Here is a 23,526-nt window from a genome sequence, read left to right on the forward strand (position 1 = left end):
GAACAGCTGTTTGAATGAATTAAAGTCTCTCTGTACTCACAGAGCTTTGTTGGAGGCTTTGACCACTGGCAGCAGCCTCAGAAGAGCCTCCTCTGAAGCAGAGTATTTCTTCAGGTCAAACACGTCCAGATCTTCTTCTGATGACAGTAAGATGAAGACCAGAGCTGACCACTGAGCAGGAGACAGTTTACCTGTGGACAGACGTCCTGATCTCAGGGACTGTTGGATCTCCTCCACCAGAGAACGATCATTCAGTTCATTCAGACAGTGGAACAGGTTGATGCTTCTCTCTGCAGAGAGATCCTCGTTAATCTTCCTCTTGATGTACTCGACTGTTTCCTGATTGGTCCGTGAGCTACTTCCTGTCTGTGTCAGCAGACCTCGTAGGTGTTTCTGATTGGTCTGCAGTGACAGACCCAGGAGGAAGCGCAGGAACAAGTCCAGGTGTCCATTTGGACTCTGTAAGGCCTTGTCCACAGCACTCTGGTAGAGACGTGTTGGTTCAGGTTTGTGTTTTCTTGTTTCAGACTGTTTGGATGTAGTTTGTTGTTCTTCCATCAGATTGACTCCAGAGTTGATGAAGGTCAGATGGACATGAAGAGCAGCCAGAAACTCCTGAACACTCAGATGGACGAAGCAGAAGACCTTGTCCTGGTACAGTCCTCTCTCTCCTCTTTAAAGACCTGTGTGAACACTCCTGAGTACACTGAGGCTGCTCTGATATCGATGCCACACTCTGTCAGGTCGGACTCGTAGAAGATCAGGTTTCCTTTCTGCAGCTGCTCAAAAGCCAGTTTTCCCAGAGACTCCATCATCTTCCTGCTCTCTGGACTCCAGTGTGGATCTGTCTCAGCTCCTCCGTCATACTTGACGTTCTTCAGTTTGGTCTGAACCACCAGGAAGTGGATGTACATCTCAGTCAGGGTCTCGGGCAGCTGTCCTCCCTCTCTGGTCTCCAACACGTCCTCCAGGACTGTAGCAGTGATCCAGCAGAAGACTGGGATGTGGCACATGATGTGGAGGCTTCGGGAAGTCTTGATGTGGGAGATGATCCTGCCGGCCTGCTCTTCGTCTCTGAACCTCCTCCTGAAGTACTCCTCCTTCTGTGGGTCGGTGAACCCTCTGACCTCTGTCACCATGTCAACGCACTCAGGAGGGATCTGATTGGCTGCTGCAGGTCGTGTGGTTATCCAGAGGCGAGCGGAGGGAAGCAGTTTCCCCCTGATGAGGTTTGTCAGCAGCACATCCACTGAGGTGGACTCTGTGACGTCGGTCAGGATCTCGTTGTTGTGGAAGTCCAGAGGAAGTCGACACTCATCCAGACCGTCAAAGATGAAGACGACCTGGAAGTCTTCAAACCTGCAGATTCCTGCTTCTTTGGTTTCAGTGAAGAAGTGATGAACAAGCTCCACCAAGCTGTACTTTTTCTCTTTCAGCACATTCAGCTCTCTGAACGTGAATGGAAACGTGAACCGGATGTCCCAGTTGGCTTTGTCTTCGGCCCAGTCCAGAGTGAACTTCTGTGTTAGGACCGTTTTCCCGATGCCAGCCACTCCCTTTGTCATCACTGTTCTGATCGGTTGGTCTCGTCCAGGTGAGCCTTTAAAGACGTCTTCTTGTCTGATGGTCGTTTCTGGTCTGACTGGTTTCCTGGATGCTGATTCAATCTGTCTGACCTCATGTTCATCATTGACCTCTGCAGTCCCTCCCTCTGTGATGTAGAGCTCTGTGTAGATCTGATTCAGGAGGGTCGGGGTTCCTGCTTTAGCGATCCCCTCAAACACACACTGGAACTTCTTCTTCAGGTTACATTTTAGTTCACGCTGACAAACTGCAGAATGACTTCCTGAATGAAAAAACAACAAAGAAGATCAATAAGTCAAAGAGGACATTTCAACAGGTCATGTCCTCACAGACTGAGTACATGAATATATTTTGGTCCGTCTCTTGAGACGTCAGTAAAGGTCCCATTGATCCATCATGTTAAATCTGTATAGAAATCCTCTTACGTCTCTGCAGACAGTCAGCCAGCTCCTCCTGCTTCATCCTCCTCAGGAAGTTCAGGGTGATCTTCAGAAACGCCTCTCTGCTGCTCCTCCTCTGCTCCTCGTCCTCCCTCTGACTCTCAGAGCATTCTGGGTAATCTGACCTCAGGACCTTCTGGATCTTCTTCAGCTCGTTCTTCACAAAAGTGACGATGTTGTCCTCCAGCTCCTGGAACAGATTATTAGATGAAGGACACAATCAGACATCAGATCCACGTTGGACACACTGACAGTCCACTGGTCTACAAAGTGCAGCACGGAGACGACTGTCAACACAACGGGTGGAGACGTCGTCGTTGGACATGAACAGACCGTAAATATGGAGTCCAGGTGTGTCTGATGCTGCCGGGCAGACTGACCACTGGGAACCTCTGAGCTCTGCTGGTCCACCCTGTGGAGGAACCATCAACAATCAGCTCACACTGAACCACCGACTGTAGAAGGTTTATGATTCTCAAACAAGCCGACAACACGGAGTTAAAAACACTGTGTTCAGTCATGATTGAAGATCAGATGTAAACAACACTGACAAGGATGGACGACTGATTCAGGATCTGTGTAACATCACGCCCATCTGTTTCATAAGTTTGAAGGTCTTACTCTGGGTCATCAGGACGGCGTCCATCTTTGAAGTTAATCGGACGATCCAGAGACCGATCACTCTTCATGGACACACAGCTGGGTACAGGAGACTTTTCTCTCTGCTGCTGAAAACTGACAGAAACAGTGAAGTTTACTGATCACAAAGTATTTCTACCTCTGGTTTCACTGATTTCATGTGAAAGTAAAACTTGTTTTATTGCCGTTAAAGGACCCTGATGTCCTCTGAGGACAGGGACGCATTTTCATTTATTTCATGTCTTTGACCTGATGATCTTGTTCCAACACTCTCGTACCTAAATCCAGCAAAGATCGATTTCTACTTCCAAAAAACGTAGATAACCGACCCCAAAATGTTTACCATCCTAACAGTCGAGGTTTTAAACACGTCCTTGACGTCATGAAACAGTTTCAGTCCAAAAGTACCGCTTTGGTTTGGGCAACAAAACTTCATGGTTAGGTTTAGAAAAAACATCATAGTTTGGCATTAAATAAGTACTTTTTCACTAATATATCGTGACACGTGACGTGACACACGTGACATGTGTCTCTAGCGTATCATGCTACACATACTCACACGCTAGGATACGTTGTTAGTAAAATAAGTCAGCGTTGACTTTAGGACACAAACAGCAGTCTCCTGGGTAAAAGTCCCGTGTTTGTATGAGCCGCCCACCACCCTGAATGTGTTTCTCTGATATTTGAACAACTTTACGTGTGCTTTGTCACATGTTCTACTCGCTCACTTCCTCTTCTGCTCCTGCTGTGACTCCTACAGCCACTGGAGGGCGCCGCCTTACATTAATGTCAGCTGTAATAAGCTGCTGGCACAGTCCACCTGTGCGGTTGTGTTTTCAGTGAGAGCGGGCTGTAATGTTCTCTGTACTCATTCGACATTTCATTTCAGCTTACTGTGCAGCAGAGACGTCTCGTCCTTTCAGATCCATGCCTCGATCATGTGACCGCTCAGTTTTGGGGGTCAGGCGGCTGGTTCCAGGTCCTGGTCCGGGTCCAGGTTGATGGGTCCTGGTCCACAGAGAGGAAGACCAGCAGGGAGAGAAATTCAGTTTTTAATCTTCAGCCTCAGGAGCTGCTGAGAAACTCTCAGCTATCAACAGGAAAAGGACCAACACAGCAAATTTCACTGAACGTAGTGAAGAAAATGTGTGTGAGCGCCGAACAGCTGAAGATTATGTGGAAACAAGATGGAATTATGTGTCACGAGGAAAAGTCAACACTCGACGTCTTCATGCAGAGCTGCGATTTCAGCTCACGCTGTCTCCACATTACGTCTGAAACGTCCATCAACACCGAAGACGGACGACTTCCCAACCGGGAATTCAAATTTTGGATTTTACGAGGTGATATTTCTCAGTGGGACGCTTACGAAGATTTGAAGACATCTCTAGGATTTGAGGACATTTCTGGGATTTTAAGGCCATTCCAAGGATTTTAAAACATTTCAAAGGATTTTATAACGTTTCTAGGATTTGGTGACGTTTTCAGTAGTATTTCTCATATTAAAGGACGTTTTCTAAGATTTTAAGACATCTCGAGGATTCTAGGAAACATTTCTCATATTTTAGGAAATTTCTGGGATTTTAAGACATTTGAACTAAAGAACATTTCTTAGATTTAAGTATGTTTCCAGGACTTTTAGCACATTCATAGCATTTTACGACACTTCTAGGATTTAAGGACATTTCTCAGATTTTTGCAAATTTCTCACATTTTAGGAAGTTTCCTGGATTTTAGGACATTTATTCTTTATTGTGGGACATTAAGAGGATTTGATGATATTTCTCAATAGGACGTTGAACATTTTAGGATGTTCCTCAGATTGAAGGGCGTCTTGAAGAGATTTCTCATATTTTAGGACATTTTTTAGATTTGAGGACATTTCTCATATTTTAGGATATTTCCAGGATTTTGGGACATTTGGACGTAAGAACATTTGTCAGATTTAAAGATGTTTCTAGGACATTTTTTGGTCAACAAGCTCTGTGTTGATGCTGTTTTATGCTCTCTGGCACCTTCTGGACACTAAAAGGACAAAAACAGTTCCCAGTGTGAGTCCCAGATTTGTCCCGCGGGCCGCAGGTTGAGCATCAGTGATGTGGAGGTTTGTTGTGAGTGAGTGTGGAGGTGAGAGAGCAGAGAAACAGGAAACAGAGAGTTCATCAACATGTTGAAGGTGAAACTGAATCAAATGAGACGTCAAGTGTTGAGTGAGATACCTTTTCATGCTGGAGATCACCTGCAGCGTCCTGGTGGAGACACACAGAGACAGAGACAGAGAGACAGACGTGTCCATCATGTAAAGCGTCTGCTGTCAGATTAGTTCAGTATCGATCAGAGAAAAGTTGGTAAATGTATAAAAACTGAATATTTTCTGACAGTAAAAAGAAAAATGTACGAGGAAAAGAAATCAGATCATCTCTGAGATTCAAGAGGTAAAGATACAAAAAATAATTAATATTCTCTGACATTTAAGTGGTAAATTTACAAGAAAAATCCTGGAAATTCTCAGATATTCTCTGTAATGAAATTGGTAAGTCAAGGAGAAAACAGTTATTATTCTCTGAGAATGACGTGGTAAATTTATGAGAAAGAAAACATGGATCATCTCCTCGAATTAAGGGTTTAACCAACAAGAAAAAGAAAGAAAAACTAGGATTAAAGTGGTAAATTCATGAGAAAAATATCAAATATTCACTGAGATTTAAGGGCTACATTTTCATGCACACAAACTTGAATTTTAAGCATTAGATGAAATAAAATTTACATTAAATTTTACAGTATTTTTTCTAGTATTTACCACTTTAATGTCTTAATGTTAAAGTTTTTTCTCGTAAATTTACCTTTTTAGTCCCATTTTCCTCGTAAATGTACCACTTTGGTGTCAGATCATATTTCCCTAAATGTAGCTCCTGATGAATAGCTGTGATGTATTTTGGATGTTTCTGTGTTTGTCTTGGTGAGTCGGGGGTTAAAGTCAGAGTATCAGAGCTCTCTGTGACTGAGCTGCTCCACAAACCTGCAGCTTCAGGCAGAGAAACAGGAGCCATGAAGGAGGTCATCAGCTGTCTCTGTTAACCCTTTCTGCTTCACACTCTGAGCGCGTTCACGGAGAACCGGTCACGACCGACTGCTCCCAGCACGCGCTCACGTGCGCCACAGCAGCGTAAACGGAGCCTGGCCGTCAAATGACGCAGAGTGCGTTTATTTAATTTTGATTTTGGCAGTTTCACTCCTCCATATAAACAGAGTGAGTTATAAGCGCGCTCCCGACGCACCGAGCAGGAAGCGCCTGAGTGCGCTCGCCCTCATCTGTTGATCGCCACCATAGACTGAATATGAAGATTTATGTTTGTGTTACTATATCAATATATTTATTGGTGATTTATTTCTTTATAAACCATCTATGATTCACTCTTACATGCGCGTGCAGCTCGCTCACGTTTCAAACACGTTTCTGTGCGCGTGCGTGGCCTCTACCTGTGCATGCTGCACGTTTGTCAGCAGGAATAGAGTGAAAATTATGTTTTGATGATTATTTTGACTCTAAACCACTTTTTACTGCAATTTAAATTATCTCTGTCATATTCAGGAAATACAAAGACGGCCTCTTTAATCCAACTTCCCTGCTTCCCTTTCAAAATAAAAGCTAATTTCCTGACCTCTGCAGCTTTTCTCAAGACCTTTACAGCTCGTTCCTGGTCGTCTGCAGGTCACCAGTCATCAGAGACTGTACAGTAGGCGGCAGCAGGTGCTGTGTACAGTTAATGATTTACACACAAGAACACACTTACAGACCATTTACATGCAGTTACAGATGTTGTTTCTGTCATGTGTTGATCAGAAAGAAAACCAGATGTAAACAACACTGAAAATGATGGACGACCAATTCTGTATCTTTGTAAATGAAAGTCCATCTGTTCCTGTCAACAGTTTGAAGTTCTTACTCTGGGTCATCAGGACGGCGTCCATCTTTGAAGTTAGTCGGACGATCCAGAGACCGATCACTCTTCATGGACACACAGCTGGGTACAGGAGACTTTTCTCTCTGCTGCTGAAAACTGAGAGAAACAGTGAAGTTTACTGATCTCAAAGTATTTCTACCTCTGGTTTCACTGATTTCATGTGAAAGTAAAAGTTGTTTTATTGCCGTTAAAGGACCCTGATGTCCTCTGAGGACAGGGACGCATTTTCATTTATTTCATGTCTTTGACCTGATGATCTTGTTCCAACACTCTCGTACCTAAATCCAGCAAAGATCGATTTCAACTTCCAAAAAACGTAGATAACCGACCCCAAAATGTTTACCATCCTAACAGTCGAGGTTTTAAACACGTCCTTGACGTCATGAAACAGTTTCAGTCCAAAAGTACCGCTTTGGTTTGGGCAACAAACGTTCATGGTTAGGTTTAGAAAAAACATCATAGTTTGGCATTAAATAAGTACTTTTTCACTAATATATCGAGACACATGTCACGTGACACACGTGACATGTGTCTCTAGCGTATCATGCTACACATACTCACATGCTAGGATACGTTGTTAGTAAAATAAGTCAGCGTTGACTTTAGGACACAAACAGCAGTCTCCTGGGTAAAAGTCCCGTGTTTGTATGAGCCGCCCACCACCCTGAATGTGTTTCTCTGATATTTGAACAACTTTACGTGTGCTTTGTCACATGTTCTACTCGCTCACTTCCTCTTCTGCTCCTGCTGTGACTCCTACAGCCACTGGAGGGCGCCGCCTTACATTAATGTCAGCTGTAATAAGCTGCTGGCACAGTCCACCTGTGTGGTTGTGTTTTCAGTGAGAGCGGGCTGTAATGTTCTCTGTACTCATTCGACATTTCATTTCAGCTTACTGTGCAGCAGAGACGTCTCGTCCTTTCAGATCCATGCCTCGATCATGTGACCGCTCAGTTTTGGGGGTCTCACGGCTGGTTCCAGGTCCTGGTCCGGGTCCAGGTTGACGGGTGTCTGGGCTCTGAGGGGTCCTGGTCCACAGAGAGGAAGACCAGCAGGGAGAGAAATTCAGTTTTTAATCTTCAGCCTCAGGAGCTGCTGAGAAACTCTCAGCTATCAACAGGAAAAGGACCAACACAGCAAAGTTTCACTGAACGTAGTGAAGAAAATGTGTGTGAGCGCCGAACAGCTGAAGATTATGTGGAAACAAGATGGAATTATGTGTCACGAGGAAAAGTCAACACTCGACGTCTTCATGCAGAGCTGCGATTTCAGCTCACGCTGTCTCCACATTACGTCTGAAACGTCCGTCAACACCGAAGACGGACGACTTCCCAACTGGAATTCAAATTTTGATTTTACGAGGTGATATTTCTCAGTGGGACGCTTACGAAGATTTGAAGACATCTCTAGGATTTGAGGACATTTCTGGGATTTTAAGGCCATTCCAAGGATTTTAAAACATTTCAAAGGATTTTATAACGTTTCTAGGATTTGGTGACGTTTTCAGTAGTATTTCTCATATTAAAGGACGTTTTCTAAGATTTTAAGACATCTCGAGGATTCTAGGAAACATTTCTCATATTTTCGGACATTTCTGGGATTTTAAGACATTTGAACTAAAGAACATTTCTTAGATTTAAGTAGGTTTCCAGGACTTTTAGCACATTCATAGGATTTTACGACACTTCTATGATTTAAGGACATTTCTCAGATTTTTGCAAATTTCTCACATTTTAGGAAGTTTCCTGGATTTTAGGACATTTTTTCTTTATTGTGGGACATTCAGAGGATTTGATGATATTTCTCAATAGGACATTAAGCATCTTAGGATGTTCTTCAGATTGAAGGATGTCTTGAAGAGATTTCTCATATTTTAGGACATTTTTTAGATTTGAGGACATTTCCAGGATTTTGGGACATTTGGACATAAGAACATTTGTCAGATTTAAAGATGTTTCTAGGAAATTTTTTGGTCAACAAGCTCTGTGTTGATGCTGTTTTATGCTCTCTGGCACCTTCTGGACACTAAAAGGACAAAAACAGTTCCCAGTGTGAGTCCCAGATTTGTCCCGCGGGCCGCAGGTTGAGCATCAGTGATGTGGAGGTTTGTTGTGAGTGAGTGTGGAGGTGAGAGAGCAGAGAAACAGGAAACAGAGAGTTCATCAACATGTTGAAGGTGAAACTGAATCAAATGAGACGTCAAGTGTTGAGTGAGATACCTTTTCATGCTGGAGATCACCTGCAGCGTCCTGGTGGAGACACACAGAGACAGAGAGACAGAGAGACAGAGAGACAGAGAGACAGACGTGTCCATCATGTAAAGCGTCTGCTGTCAGATTAGTTCAGTCTGGATCAGAGAAAAGTAGGTTAATGTATAAAAACTGAAAATTTTCTGACAGTAAAAAGAAAAATTTACGAGGAAAAGAAGTCAGATCATCTCTGAGATTCAAGAGGTAAAGATACAAAAAATAATTAATATTCTCTGATATATAAGTGGTAAATTTACAAGAAAAATCCTGGAAATTCTCAGATATTCTCTGAAATAAAATTGGTAAATCAAGGAGAAAACAGTTATTATTCTCTGAGAATGACGTGGTAAATTTATGAGAAAGAAAACATGGATCATCTCCTCGAATTAAGGGTTTAACCAACAAGAAAAAGAAAGAAAAACTAGGATTAAAGTGGTAAATTTATGACAAAAATATCAAATATTCACTGAGATTTAAGAGCTACATTTTCATGCACACAAACTTGAATTTTAAGCATTCAATGAAATTAAATTTAGTTATAATTTAACAATATTTTTTTCTAGTATTTACCACTTTAATGTCTTAATGTCAAAGTTTTTCTCGTAAATTTACCTTTTTAGTCTCAGAGAATATTCCCATTTTCCTCATAAATGTACCACTTTCGTGTCAGATAATATTTCCCTAAATGTAGCTCCTGATGAATAGCTGTTTATTTAATTTTGATTTTGGCAGTTTCACTCCTCCATATAAACAGAGTGCGTTTTAAGCGCGCTCCCGACGCACCGAGCAGGAAGCGCCTGAGTGCGCGCGCCCTCATCTGGTGATTGACGCCATCGACTGAATATGAAGATTTATGTTTATATGATTATATCGATATATTTATATGTGATTTATTTCTTTATAAACTGTCTATGATTCACACTGACATGCGCGTGCAGCTCGCTCACTTGAAAAACAGGTTCCTATGCGCGTGCGTGACTTCAGTTTGGGAGTTTCCAGAGAGTCAAAAAGTGCGGAGTGACGCTCCTTACCTGCTCCTCTCTGCTCCTCCGTTAGTGTCGCGGAGTCAAAGAGTCAAAGCTTCAGACGGAGACGACAAACTCACAGCTGAGTCAGATCCTCACTCCTCACCTGAGGAGAAACGCTCCCGCACAGGTAAGCCGCTTCCTGGAAGGACCCGGAGCTCCGCCTCCAGCTGAGTCACACAGGTGAGCCGCTTCCTGGAGGGACTCCACATTCAAAAGGTGTATTTGCCGTTTGCACGTGCACAGACGGCCGTACAGGTACTCGGGAATATTCTGTGCGAGCTCAGAGTCAGTGTGGTGAAAAAACAACAAAAGAAAACAAGAACCAAACAAATGATACTAATAAATATTTAAAGGAAAAGCTACAAGCTGTCGCACAGTAAACACAGTAAAGTACAATGAAAGTCACACTGTAAAATGCAACCAGTTAAAATAAGTTACTGACCAGGGCCGGCTCTGCCCAATTTGGTGCCCTAGGCTCCCTAACCCTAACCCGCACCTCCGCACCCAATAACGACACATCACGCACTCCACACATAATTTAGGAACATGTCACTGTTTATTTATTGGTAATGTTGATATATATATTTTTTTCTAGACAGAAAACACTAAGTGAGGGCGCCAGTGGGCATAGAAAATTATTATTTTATTATTATTTTCCCTCGAGGCCAAGGGGGACTGGCGGCGTGGCGGCGCCCCTCCAGCAGATGGCGCCCTAGGCGACCGCCTATATCGCCTATGCCAAGAGCCGGCCCTGTTACTGACTATAAATAAATGCTGCTGCTTCCAGCCCAAAGTTTGGACCGTGTTGCAGTTTTTGTTGCACTTTGTCCTGAGCTGATAAATCCTGCAGCAGCATGTGGGATTTTACAGCCATCAGGTCAACATGGAGGGACCTTCCCAGCCAGCAATGTTTGCTTCTGAAAACGTTCTGACAATGTTACAGTGCAACCAATGTTTTAGTTATGTTTTCAGCAGCAAGTTGATGGTTTTTTAAAGTTCAGGTAACATTCTCTATTCACATCAAAAATTGTTAAAAATGTTTTAATGTTCACATATCACATTACATTTTCATTATAAATGTGTGCTCTCAGTCCTCAGTAACATTTTCTGAATGTTGCTTTGGAAACGTTCTCTCTTTGTTCTCGTGTAACATTGTGGGAACGTTTTCGAAAAGAACATTTTCGGATCTGTCACTTTTCAACATCACCAAAACATCCTCTGAACGCTGCAGCTCAAACGTCTTCATTTAACCTCACAGGAACATTATCTGAAACGACAAACACCAATAAAACGTTCTTTGAATGTTACATTAAAATGTTTTCTTTAAAACATTATTACAACTTGTAGTCAGTGTTGTGGGAACGTTCCCTGCCAGCTGGGTTGCCTGCTGTAGGTTTTCTGGTTAAAGTTTCTTCCTGCCTCACGTGAGAATTTGGATTTTACAAACTGGAGCTGGAACACGCTTTATTCAAGACAACACAACTTTATTTACAATCAAGCAGAGACAAAATCAACATTTCATTTGTATCTGGACAAACATGTGATGGCAGAAATATTTAAAGTGGGAATGATTCATGTTTTCAGAGATTCACAGACACACAGACTTTATATGAAAGAGATCAAATGACTCAACATGGAAATGAACCACAGTTTCATTTCTGACGTGTTTTCTGCTGTATTTGTGGGAAACTATATATTTATAACCTCCAGCTGTTGTATGATAATATGTATATAATCATTGTGTTGTGTTTTTATTCACACAGCGTCCAAACTCTGATGGTTTTAGGGTTTTTCTTCTGAAGAGGATCAAAGTCTATAGGAGAGTTTACACACTGATGCTTCTTCAGGACCTTCATGAGTCCATCATCTGTCCTCTAGCGCCTCCCTCAGGTCAAACTCACATCCTACACACAGTCTGGGACCTCCCATCAGCTGTGATCCTCAACACACTGAACTCTGTGATCACTGACAGGAGGAGACTGTCTGTCCTCCAGAGGACACAGAGACACTGAGGAACCAGGAGACCAGGACCAGATCCCAAAGCCAGGATAAAGAGGTTCAGTGAATGTGGTGCTGAAGGTGTGGAGGTGGATCAGAGAGTCAGAGGAGACTCTGAAGAAGGACAGAGAGCCAGCAGGACAGTCCACATACACTGCTACTCTACCAGAGACAGAGGAGGAGGAGGAGGAGGAGGAGGAGGAGGCGGAGGAGGAAGAGGAGGAGAAGGAGGAGGAGGAGGAGGAGGTGATGATGGGTGTTTGTCTGTTATTGTGACAGACAGAGTAACCATCATCATCAGAGCAGATCAGAGTCCAGGACTGATCATTTCCTCCAAAACAACAGTCTCCACTGCCTCCTCTCCTGCTGATTCGTCTGTAACTCACTGATATATTAACTCCTCCTCTCCACTCGACCTCCCAGTAACAGCGACCAGTCAGACCAGTTCTACACAGCAGCTGAGACCAGATGTCAAATCTGTCTGGATGATCAGGATATGACTGATTCTCTGACACACGTGTCACCTCTCTGTTGTTTTTGGACAGTTTGAGGTTTCTGTTTACTGTGTTTGTGTCGACTGTGAGCTGACAGGAATCTGACGGAGAGAAGAAGACACAAAGTTATTGATTAGTTATCAGTTATTAATGGATCATGGCTGTGATGATGACATCAGAGCTGTGAATGAGTGATGTCACAGCGTGAAGAGTTAAAAACACGCTCACACGTCCTCAGATAAGATGCATTAAAGCAGAAGGAACGGCTTTAACAACACAATTATACTCTTCTGTTGTGATGAGGGAAACATCTCACAGATTACATCTCCACTCATTTTCAATGCTGTTAGCAGACTGGACAGGAAATGTCATCATACACGTGCTGCTCACATTTTTCAAAATAAAACTGTGAAGAAATAAAGTCTGCAGATGCTGAAAACTCTTGTTCTTTCTGTGGGCAGGCTGATCAAACTTTGATCCTTTGAGTTTTTCACTGTTTTATCACCATGAATTTTTGCTCTAATTTAAGTTGTCGTGTTTTTATAACTGTAACATCACTTATGATTTTACCCTCAGAGATATAATTGACTATTATGATGATACAAGAAACAAATATTTGAATTATGTTGTTAATTTTTTTATTTTAATGAGGAATTTTTATTCACGAAAACATTTTTAGTTTCACACTCCTCTTTATATTTTCTTGATTGATTTTAATTCAACACTTTCTTCTCTCTCACTCATAAATAACAAAAAAGCAACACATTTTTAGATTATTACAAAAACGTATTTGTTGAAACTCCTGATGTAATGTGAATACTGTATGTATTATCTTTATTACTGTCTGTGTCCTTTTATTAAATAACATTTTAAATATTTCATTGGTTTATAAACTGATATTACATTTATTATGATTTATTATCTTCAGTGCAGAATGTCATTTTTTAGCTCTCATGAATGTTTGTGTTCTTGTTTGTCTGAATTATTTTGTACATTATTTTGTTAAATAAAGCTTGAAAAAACCTCATACTTCCTCAGAATATTTGTTACAATTTATTTTGTCATATTTTAAATAATTGTACCATGACTTATGATTTTACCCTCAAAAATATAATTGGCTATTTTATTGATTCAAGTAACAAATATTTAAATCATGTTGTTAATTTTTGAATTTTAAACGGGAACTTCTTTATTCACAAACATTTCTAGTTTCACGCTCCTCTTTCTTTTTTTTCTTGACTGATTTAAACACTTTCCTCTTTTACTCTTTTAAATAACAAAGAAGCAAACACATTTTTAGATTTGGTGAAACTCCTGATATGATCTGAAGAAGTATTTTTATATATTTATTATTGATATCTGTGTCCATTTAGTTGGTTTCTATCTTGATATTGTGATTATTTGTGATTATTTCTTATGTTGTGTGTACAATAGTCAGTCAGTCAGTGTTTCGTGCTCTCATGTATGTTTGTGTTCTTGTTTGTCTGACATTTTTTCTTCATATTTCGTTAAATAAAGCTGCGATCGATAAAAAAACACACACTCACACTTCCTCAGACCTGGTCTCAACCATCGGACTCCAGCAGGCTCCGCCCTGAAAGGAGGAGGGGGGTCAGAGCAGCACTTCCTCTGTCACCATGGAAACATGGACATGACCTCACTCTCACACACACAGCTGTGTGTTTCTCTACGTGTTCATCACCTGTTATTCATCAGCTGATGATCTTTGAGTTCAGCGTACCTGAGCAGGTGGAGTTTCAACACTTCACCATCACACACAGTCAGCCGATCGCTCGTCGATACACAAGTATTGATTGTTGGAGCTTTCAAAGCAGCTGTTTTGGTGCTGATGAGCGCCCTCTTGTGTTTGTGTAATAATGACCGTTGTCTGTCAGAAGTAAAGGAGGACGAGCCTCTGACGGAGGAGGTCGGGGTCCGCGGTTGGACGGACAAACTTTCACATCACGTCTCCTAGCAACAGTCAACACTGCTTTCTATTTTCTGTCCTTTAGAGCTGAAAATATTACAGTAATATTAGTACAGTCCTCTCTGTGCTGAGTCCCACTTATCAGCCAGGGGACAAACCCAAAACTCCCTCTAACCCTCAGGTCTCATTGTGGACATTTGTGTCCAAATGTCTCATTTCTCACTTTAGTTTTGTCCATCATTCTGGCTGTGTTGCTGCAGATGGCATGAGGTTTTTTAAGGAGGTTTATGTTCTCCATAAAACATGTTTCTGATGGCTCTATAATACACTGTGTACAAATGATGGGTTAAACCTTTAAATCAGCTTCAGTCCTGATCAACACGACCAAACATTTCAACATTTGGGGGATTTTAACCCTTTAAATGCCAGTTTGATGATACGATGTCACAGTTTTACATGAAAAAACAAAAATATTAAGTTATTGTCCACATAATAAATGATGTGGGGCTGGATTGTTGTTTTTTGCGCGTCCTGGCTGCTGTTCCCTGACTGCTGTTCCCTGACTGCTGTTCCCTGGCTGCTGTTCCCTGACTGCTGTTCCCTGGCTGCTGTTCCCTGACTGCTGTTCCCTGACTGCTGTTCCCTGACTGCTGTTCCCTGGCTGCTGTTCCCTGGCTGCTGTTCCCTGGCTGCTGTTCCCTGACTGCTGTTCCCTGACTGCTGTTCCCTGGCTGCTGTTCCCTGGCTGCTGTTCCCTGACTGCTGTTCCCTGGCTGCTGTTCCCTGGCTGCTGTTCCCTGACTGCTGTTCCCTTGCTGCTGTTCCCTGACTGCTGTTCCCTGGCTGCTGTTTCCTGGCTGCTGTTCCCTGGCTGCTGTTCCCTGACTGCTGTTCCCTGGCTGCTGTTCCCTGGCTGCTGTTCCCTGACTGCTGTTCCCTTGCTGCTGTTCCCTGACTGCTGTTCCCTGGCTGCTGTTCCCTGACTGCTGTTCCCTGACTGCTGTTCCCTGGCTGCTGTTCCCTGACTGCTGTTCCCTGGCTGCTGTTCCCTGACTGCTGTTCCCTGACTGCTGTTCCCTGACTGCTGTTCCCTGACTGCTGTTCCCTGACTGCTGTTCCCTGACTGCTTGTGTCTGTGCTGACGCTCTGATGTGGGAACAAAGCGTTTGTTGATCAGCTGTGTCTGTTTGAGGTCAGCTTGGTGTGTCAGGGTCATCTGAGCCAGGCTGACAGTGGACCTCCTCTAACAGACTGAGTGTCTGTGGCTGCAGCAGGCCTCTTCATACCTGAGAGTGGCCAGTCTCCACCGGGGATCCTCCAGTCCAGCAGACAGACGCTTCAGTCCTGAGTCTCCTGGATGGTTGTAGCTCAGGTCCAGCTCTCTCAGATGGGAGGGGTTGGAGCTCAGAGCTGAGGCCAGAGCAGCACAGCCTTCCTCTGAGACCAGACAGCCCGACAGACTGCAAACACACAAAACAACACACAGGTCACATGATCTGAGGGTGCTGACTGCAGTACTGCCATACTGTCGCCTGCTGTGGAGTTACAGGAACATTAGGACTGATTTTTGACGTCTCACAACCAAACACCCACTACTGTCCATCAAGCAACTGACAACATTACTGTCAGCTCTTTGAGTCCTCTCTGGATCATCAGGGGCCTCATGTACAAAGACTTGCGTGGATTTCCTACTGAAACATGGCGTACGCTCAAATCCAGAAAACGTCGTACGCACAAAAAAATCCTGATGCATGAATCTGGGCGCACGCATGAATCCAAGCACATTCCCTTTGTACATCCCAATCAGCGTGGAATTGAGCGCACATGTTGGAGTACCCGACCACTCCCTGTCCACGCCCCCATTTAAATACGCAAATCATATTTAAATAAGCCCTGCACCTGAGATTCCCCTCTCTGCACGATCAGAAAATAAGAAACAAAAGATGAGTAAGACGGGATTTTAAGCTTCCATTCATCAAGTTTATACACTTACACGGATCACACACTATTGTTGCAAATTAGTGCAGAAGTGCGCCGGGGAGAAGGTGAGGCAGATAAGTCTTTACGCACACTTTACGCACGGGGTTATTAACATGAGTACGTTGCGCACAGTGACAAATAGGTGCTTGTTAGAAAGATCTGAAACTGTAGTTTAACCAGCAAAACACAGCAAGTCACTAACTCTAACCGCTGTAATGATGCGGTGAAGACGGGATATGATTTGGGGGCGCACATGCTCAATGCGCATCACAGGGACTAATATTAGGACAATTACACGACAAATTTATTTACCAAGAAGCCACCCATCGCACACAGTGCCAGCTTGTAGTCTGTTCCCAACCATGCTGTTACTCAGAATGCGTGAATCGTGCGTTGAACCAGGCCACCTCGCCACAATGTTGGTTAACTGCATTTGCGCATCACATATGATCTGTACATAGATGCAATGAAAGTGTTTCCTGTTCACGTACACAAATTCATCATGTGACGGGCGCTTTTATAGCAATGTGTGTGCAGTCGATAGCTCCGATTACATTAGGAAAACCGGCTCTCGCTGCAAATTGCGCTTTAATGTTGACCTGTTCAGCTGCATGGTATAGAATTTGATATATCTGGCTGACATGCGGATAATTCCGTCCCATACGGCTGGCATGGCTCGGCTGTGGGTCGACTGGCACAGTCCCGATCGGTCGGCCAGCTCCCTCTGAAATGCCCCGGTTGCCAGGAACCCCAGTGTGGTCAGCACCTGTATGGGCACAGGCAGCATGGCTCCTGGCTGTGTTGCGCTCCAAGGCCGGCCGCAGCTCTGCGCACAGTTACACGAGGATTGCCCTCGGGAACCTAAAGCGGCTGATGAGCCAGTCGTCATCGTGTGCCAGTACATCGTCTCTGTCTCGAAACACACGCTCTCTTCTAATTGCACCATTTGCAATGTCCTCTAATGCTGCTAAAGCTGCCATTGTTTTCAGCGGTACTTTTTGCACCACTTTGCGCATGCTTTTATATCCACTCATGTAATTGGAGACACGTATGTTTGTGTGTGTGTGTGTGTGTTAATTGTTCACTGGTGTTAATTGTTCATGTGTCTCTGATGTGCACATCATTAAGTCATCATTCAGAGGACGGATTGGTTACACGTGTTTATTTTATGTTTCCCAGGATCACCTCTGAGTGTCGCCAAAGTATCAACGGCTGTAGAAAGCGTCGTCGCCAGCTATGAAGTTGGCGTGAGGCACCGCACATTTCCACGGTCATTTCACTCTTGATACATCTGAACTTTGCCGTGAGAAAGAGCGTACGCCACGTTTTTGTGCGTACGCACCCTTTGTACATGAGGCCCCAGGATTTAAGAGGCCGTCAGTTACATGTGGATGAATCCTGACCTGAGAGTCTCCAGAGGACAGTGAGGACTCTTCAGTCCAGCAGACAGCTGCTTCAGTCCTGAATCCTGCAGGTCGTTGTTACTCAGGTCCAGGTGTCTCAGACTGGAGGACTGGGAGCTGAGGACAGAGGACAGATCTGCACAGCTTCTCTCTGAGAGCTTACAGACACTCAGCCTGAAGAGACAACAACCAACAAGAAGACAAAGAGACTTTGTGTTAAATCAGATCACAGCTGATCAGAAATCACAGGTGAAGAAAAGCAGCTGACGTGTTGTATGTTTGATGATGTGATGGATCACACGGTGGCTGATGTTCAGACTGCACAATATTCCTGTTTGTTTGGTCACTGTGTCAGATTAGACAGATTCATAAAATCTGATTATTTTTCTGTGATTTTCATCTGGTAGCTTCATTAGACTCCATTCTGGGTCCAGGTGCTGTTCAAACAGTCTGGTCCAGAATCAGGTCCAGCAGATGCAGTTTTGTGTCTCTTGTCATGGAGGGAAGTGTTAGATGATACGATGCTGAAGCTGCTGTGATTTATATGAACGTTGTATTTCAGTTTTGATGGAAACTATGAAACAACATTTCAAGGGAATTAATATTTTTTCTGGAGGCCAAAATTTGTCCCCGGAGCCACCGTTTGACTACGACTGAATAAAGACCAGCGGTGCTGAGGTCTGACCTAAGAGTGTCCAGAGGACAGTGAGGACTCTTCAGTCCAGCAGACAGCTGCTTCAGTCCTGAATCCTGCAGGTCGTTGTTACTCAGGTCCAGGTGTCTCAGACTGGAGGACTGGGAGCTGAGGACAGAGGACAGATCTGCACAGCTTCTCTCTGAGAGCTTACAGACACTCAGCCTGAAGAGACAACAACCAACAAGAGGAGAAACATTTGAGTTAAAATGTGATCATCTTTGATTAATGAGTCTCGACTGAAGTCGAATAAAAAGAACCCAAATCTCAGTCAGCAGCTCTGCTCACAGTATAATAACAGAGCTGCATTTAACACTGAGTCCAGAACAACAACACTTTAAATTTGTTCAGTAAAACTGAAACATTAACTTCATCCAGACGGCAGCCAGCGAGGAGTCACTAAATCTGGAGATGAAGAGCATAATCTCCTCTCAGCACAGGTTAAAATCCTTACAGTTAATTATGATTCACTCAGGAAGAAAGAGGACATCCAAAAACATGATATCATAATATAATGGTCTTCTCTGTGTCAGCTGGAGTTCATATCTGTGTGCTGCACAGCAGCTGGAGCTGAACTGAGAACATTCAAATCCTGTTAAACCTTCGACAGATTCAGAGACGCTGACACGAGAGAGGCTGTTTTAACTGCAGGAACCTTAAACAAACACCTGAAATCATCCCAGATTATCTGTAACTGGGTCTGACCTCAGAGTCTCCAGAGGACAGTGAGGACTCTTCAGTCCAGGAGACAGCTGCTTCAGTCCTGAATCCTGCAGGTCGTTGTTACTCAGGTCCAGGTGTCTCAGACTGGAGGACTGGGAGCTGAGGACAGAGGACAGAGCTGCACAGCTTCTCTCTGAGAGCTTACAGCCGCTCAGCCTGAAGAGACATTGAAGAAAGTCATTAATGTGTCTGTCCTCTCAGAGACAGTCATGTATGAACAGCTGTTTGAATGAATTAAAGTCTCTCTGTACTCACAGAGCTTTGTTGGAGGCTTTGACCACTGGCAGCAGCCTCAGAAGAGCCTCCTCTGAAGCAGAGTATTTCTTCAGGTCAAACACGTCCAGATCTTCTTCTGATGTCAGTAAGATGAAGACCAGAGCTGACCACTGAGCAGGAGACAGTTCACCTGTGGACAGACGTCCTGATCTCAGGGACTGTTGGATCTCCTCCACCAGAGAACGATCATTCAGTTCATTCAGACAGTGGAGCAGGTTGATGCTTCGCTCTGCAGAGAGATCCTCCTTAATCTTCCTCTTGATGTACTCGACTGTTTTCTGATTGGTCCGTGAGCTACTTCCTGTCTGTGTCAGCAGACCTCGTAGGTGTTTCTGATTGGTCTGCAGTGACAGACCCAGGAGGAAGCGCAGGAACAAGTCCAGGTGTCCATTTGGACGCTGTAAGGCCTTGTCCACAGCACTCTGGTAGAGACGTGTTGGTTCAGGTCTGTCTCCTAAGACTTTAGACCACCAGGATGTAGTTTGTTGTTCTTCCATCAGATTGACTCCAGAGTTGATGAAGGTCAGATGGACATGAAGAGCAGCCAGAAACTCCTGAACACTCAGATGGACGAAGCAGAAGACCTTGTCCTGGTACAGTCCTCTCTCCTCTTTAAAGACCTGTGTGAACACTCCTGAGTACACTGAGGCTGCTCTGATATCGATGCCACACTCTGTCAGGTCGGACTCGTAGAAGATCAGGTTTCCTTTCTGCAGCTGCTCAAAAGCCAGTTTTCCCAGAGACTCCATCATCTTCCTGCTCTCTGGACTCCAGTGTGGATCTGTCTCAGCTCCTCCGTCATACTTGACTTTCTTCAGTTTGGTCTGAACCACCAGGAAGTGGATGTACATCTCAGTCAGGGTCTCGGGCAGCTGTCCTCCCTCTCTGGTCTTCAACACGTCCTCCAGGACTGTAGCAGTGATCCAGCAGAAGACTGGGATGTGGCACATGATGTGGAGGCTTGAAGTCTTGATGTGGGAGATGATCCTGCCGGCCTGCTCCTCGTCTCTGACCCTCCTCCTGAAGTACTCCTCCTTCTGTGGGTCGGTGAACCCTCTGACCTCTGTCACCATGTCAACGCACTCAGGGGGGATCTGATTGGCTGCTGCAGGTCGTGTGGTTATCCAGAGGCGAGCGGAGGGAAGCAGTTTCCCCCTGATGAGGTTTGTCAGCAGCACATCCACTGAGGTGGACTCTGTGACGTCGGTCAGGATCTCGTTGTTGTGGAAGTCCAGAGGAAGTCGACACTCATCCAGACCGTCAAAGATGAAGACGACCTGGAAGTCTTCAAACCTGCAGATTCCTGCTTCTTTGGTTTCAGTGAAGAAGTGATGAACAAGCTCCACCAAGCTGTACTTTTTCTCTTTCAGCACATTCAGCTCTCTGAACGTGAATGGAAACGTGAACCGGATGTCCCGGTTGGCTTTGTCTTCGGCCCAGTCCAGAGTGAACTTCTGTGTTAGGACCGTTTCCCGATGCCAGCCACTCCCTTTGTCATCACTGTTCTGATCGGTTGGTCTCGTCCAGGTGAGCCTTTAAAGGCGTCTTCTTGTCTGATGGTTGTTTCTGGTCTGACTGGTTTCCTGGATGCTGATTCAATCTGTCTGACCTCATGTTGATCATTGACCTCTGCAGTCCCTCCCTCTGTGATGTAGAGCTCTGTGTAGATCTGATTCAGGAGGGTCGGGGTTCCTGCTTTAGCGATCCCCTCAAACACACACTGGAACTTCTTCTTCAGGTTACATTTTAGTTCACGCTGACAAACTGGAGCAACAAATTCTGAATGAAAAAACAACAAAGAAGATCAATAAGTCAAAGAGGACATTTCAACAGGTCATGTCCTCACAGACTGAGTACATGAATATATTTTGGTCCGTCTCTTGAGACGTCAGTAAACGTCCCATTGATCCATCATGTTAAATCTGTATAGAAATCCTCTTACGTCTCTGCAGACAGTCAGCCAGCTCCTCCTGCTTCATCCTCCTCAGGAAGTTCAGGGTGATCTTCAGAAACGCCTCTCTGCTGCTCCTCCTCTGCTCCTCGTCCTCCCTCTGACTCTCAGAGCATTCTGGGTAATCTGACGTCAGGACCTTCTGGATCTTCTTCAGCTCGTTCTTCACAAAAGTGACGATGTTGTCCTCCAGCTCCTGGAACAGATTATTAGATGAAGGACACAATCAGACATCAGATCCACGTTGGACACACTGACAGTCCACTGGTCTACAAAGTGCAGCACGGAGGCGACTGTCAACTCAACGGGTGGAGACGTCGTCGTTGGACATGAACAGACCGTAAATATGGAGTCCAGGTGTGTCTGATGCTGCCGGGCAGACTGACCACTGGGAACCTCTGAGCTCTGCTGGTCCACCCTGTGGAGGAACCATCAACAATCAGCTCACACTGAACCACCGACTGTAGAAGGTTTATGATTCTCAAACAAGCCGACAACACGGAGTTAAAAACACTGTGTTCAGTCATGATTGAAGATCAGATGTAAACAACACTGACAAGGATGGACGACTGATTCAGGATCTGTGTAACATCACGCCCATCTGTTTCATAAGTTTGAAGGTCTTACTCTGGGTCATCAGGACGGCGTCCATCTTTGAAGTCAATCAGACGATCCAGAGACCGATCACTCTTCATGGACACACAGCTGGGTACAGGAGACTTTTCTCTCTGCTGCTGAAAACTGACAGAAACAGTGACATTTATTGATCTCAAAGTATTTCTACCTCTGGTTTCACTGATTTCATGTGAAAGTAAAAGTTGTTTTATTGCCGTTAAAGGACCCTGATGTCCTCTGAGGACAGGGACGCATTTTCATTTATTTCATGTCTTTGACCTGATGATCTTGTTCCAACACGCTAGGATACGTTGTTAGTAAAATAAGTCAGCGTTGACTTTAGGACACAAACAGCAGTCTCCTGGGTAAAAGTCCCGTGTTTGTATGAGCCGCCCACCACCCTGAAGGTGTTTCTCTGATATTTGAACAACTTTACGTGTGCTTTGTCACGTGTTCTGCTCGCTGACTTCCTCTTCTGCTCCTGCTGTGACTCCTACAGCCACTGGAGGGCGCCGCCTTACATTAATGTCAGCTGTAATAAGCTGCTGGCACAGTCCACCTGTGTGGTTGTGTTTTCAGTGAGAGCGGGCTGTAATGTTCTCTGTACTCATTCGACATTTCATTTCAGCTTACTGTGCAGCAGAGACGTCTCGTCCTTTCAGATCCATGCCTCGATCATGTGACTGCTCAGTTTTGGGGGTCAGACGGCTGCAAATTTCTCTGGCTAGTAGCAAGACCTCTCAAAGTCTTTCAAAAACCTCTGCAAGTAGTTCCCTGATCTCTGCAGCTAGTCCTATAACACCTCCAAGTCATCCCCAGAACTTTGCAAATAGCATGAAAACTTACTCAAGTTGTTTCTAAAACTTTGCAGGTAGTTCCAAGACCTTTTAAAGTTGTCCCAGACCTCTGCAACCAGTCCTAACCTCTCCCAAAAAGTCACAAAACCTCTGTCGTTAGTTCCCAGACCTCGCTCAGTTGACCCAAGAAGTGTACAACTAATCCAAAGTCTTCTGCAACAAGTCTGCACAACTCCCCAAGTAGTCCCCAAACCTCTGCAGCTGGTCCCAAGACCTGTACTTGCCTCTGCAAGTAGTCCTAAAACCACTGCAGCTAGTCCCCAGACCTATATAAGTTGTCCACAAACATCTGCAACTAATTTCCTGAACGTTACAGCTATTCTCAAGACCTTTAAAGCTCGTTCCTGGTCGTCTGCAGGTCACCAGTCATCAGAGACTGTACAGTAGGCGGCAGCAGGTGCTGTGTACAGTTAATGATTTACACACAAGAACACACTTACAGACCATTTACATGCAGTTACAGATGTTGTTTCTGTCATGTGTTGATCAGAAAGAAAACCAGATGTAAACAACACTGAAAATGATGGACGACCAATTCTGTATCTTTGTAAATGAAAGTCCATCTGTTCCTGTCAACAGTTTGAAGTTCTTACTCTGGGTCATCAGGACGGCGTCCATCTTTGAAGTCAATCAGACGAACCAGAGACCAATCACTCTTCATGGACACGCAGCTGGGTACAGGAGACTTTCCTCTCTGCTGCTG

General features: G+C 44.3%; 1 protein-coding gene and 3 pseudogenes across 6 annotated transcripts; all 4 read right to left on the minus strand.

Moving 5' to 3' along the window:
- Window positions 1-36: 36 nt before the first annotated feature.
- LOC121964348 (protein NLRC3-like) lies at window positions 37-3,671 on the minus strand (annotated as a pseudogene). The gene is made up of 5 exons (XR_015778525.1): window positions 3,558-3,671; window positions 2,646-2,759; window positions 2,358-2,436; window positions 2,010-2,214; window positions 37-1,846 (listed from the first exon to the last, which is right to left on the minus strand). The product of XR_015778525.1 is annotated as a protein NLRC3-like (transcript).
- On the minus strand, window positions 3,558-10,046 carry LOC148187612 (uncharacterized). 3 transcript variants are annotated; one of them, XM_088086825.1, is made up of 6 exons: window positions 9,909-10,046; window positions 8,848-8,877; window positions 7,525-7,656; window positions 5,683-6,724; window positions 4,883-4,912; window positions 3,558-3,671 (listed from the first exon to the last, which is right to left on the minus strand). In XM_088086825.1, exons 2-4 carry the CDS (start codon window positions 8,853-8,855, stop codon window positions 6,607-6,609), a joined length of 258 nt encoding a protein of 85 aa, XP_087942951.1. In that variant the 5' UTR covers window positions 8,856-8,877; window positions 9,909-10,046; the 3' UTR covers window positions 3,558-3,671; window positions 4,883-4,912; window positions 5,683-6,606. The 3 variants fall into 3 exon arrangements, with proteins under 3 accessions (XP_087942951.1, XP_087942949.1, XP_087942950.1); XM_088086823.1 differs by lacking the exon at window positions 9,909-10,046 and having other exon boundaries at window positions 8,848-9,442; XM_088086824.1 differs by lacking the exons at window positions 3,558-3,671; window positions 4,883-4,912; window positions 9,909-10,046 and having other exon boundaries at window positions 4,919-6,724; window positions 8,848-9,442.
- A 1,322-nt stretch (window positions 10,047-11,368) lies between these two features.
- On the minus strand, window positions 11,369-19,292 carry LOC148187613 (uncharacterized; annotated as a pseudogene). Its single transcript, XR_015778554.1, has 7 exons — window positions 19,270-19,292; window positions 19,107-19,223; window positions 18,359-18,566; window positions 17,708-17,916; window positions 15,611-15,784; window positions 13,945-13,991; window positions 11,369-12,498 (listed from the first exon to the last, which is right to left on the minus strand). The product of XR_015778554.1 is annotated as an uncharacterized LOC148187613 (transcript).
- Window positions 19,293-19,375: 83 nt separating this feature from the next.
- Window positions 19,376-23,499, minus strand: LOC148187614 (protein NLRC3-like; annotated as a pseudogene). Its single transcript, XR_015778528.1, has 5 exons — window positions 23,417-23,499; window positions 21,979-22,092; window positions 21,691-21,769; window positions 21,343-21,547; window positions 19,376-21,179 (listed from the first exon to the last, which is right to left on the minus strand). The product of XR_015778528.1 is annotated as a protein NLRC3-like (transcript).
- Window positions 23,500-23,526: the final 27 nt, after the last annotated feature.

Source organism: Plectropomus leopardus, chromosome 13 (assembly GCF_026936395.1).
Source record: "Plectropomus leopardus strain MGB_pleo_1.0 chromosome 13, ASM2693639v1, whole genome shotgun sequence".
In the NCBI taxonomy this organism is placed as follows: Eukaryota; Metazoa; Chordata; class Actinopteri; order Perciformes; family Serranidae; genus Plectropomus; species Plectropomus leopardus.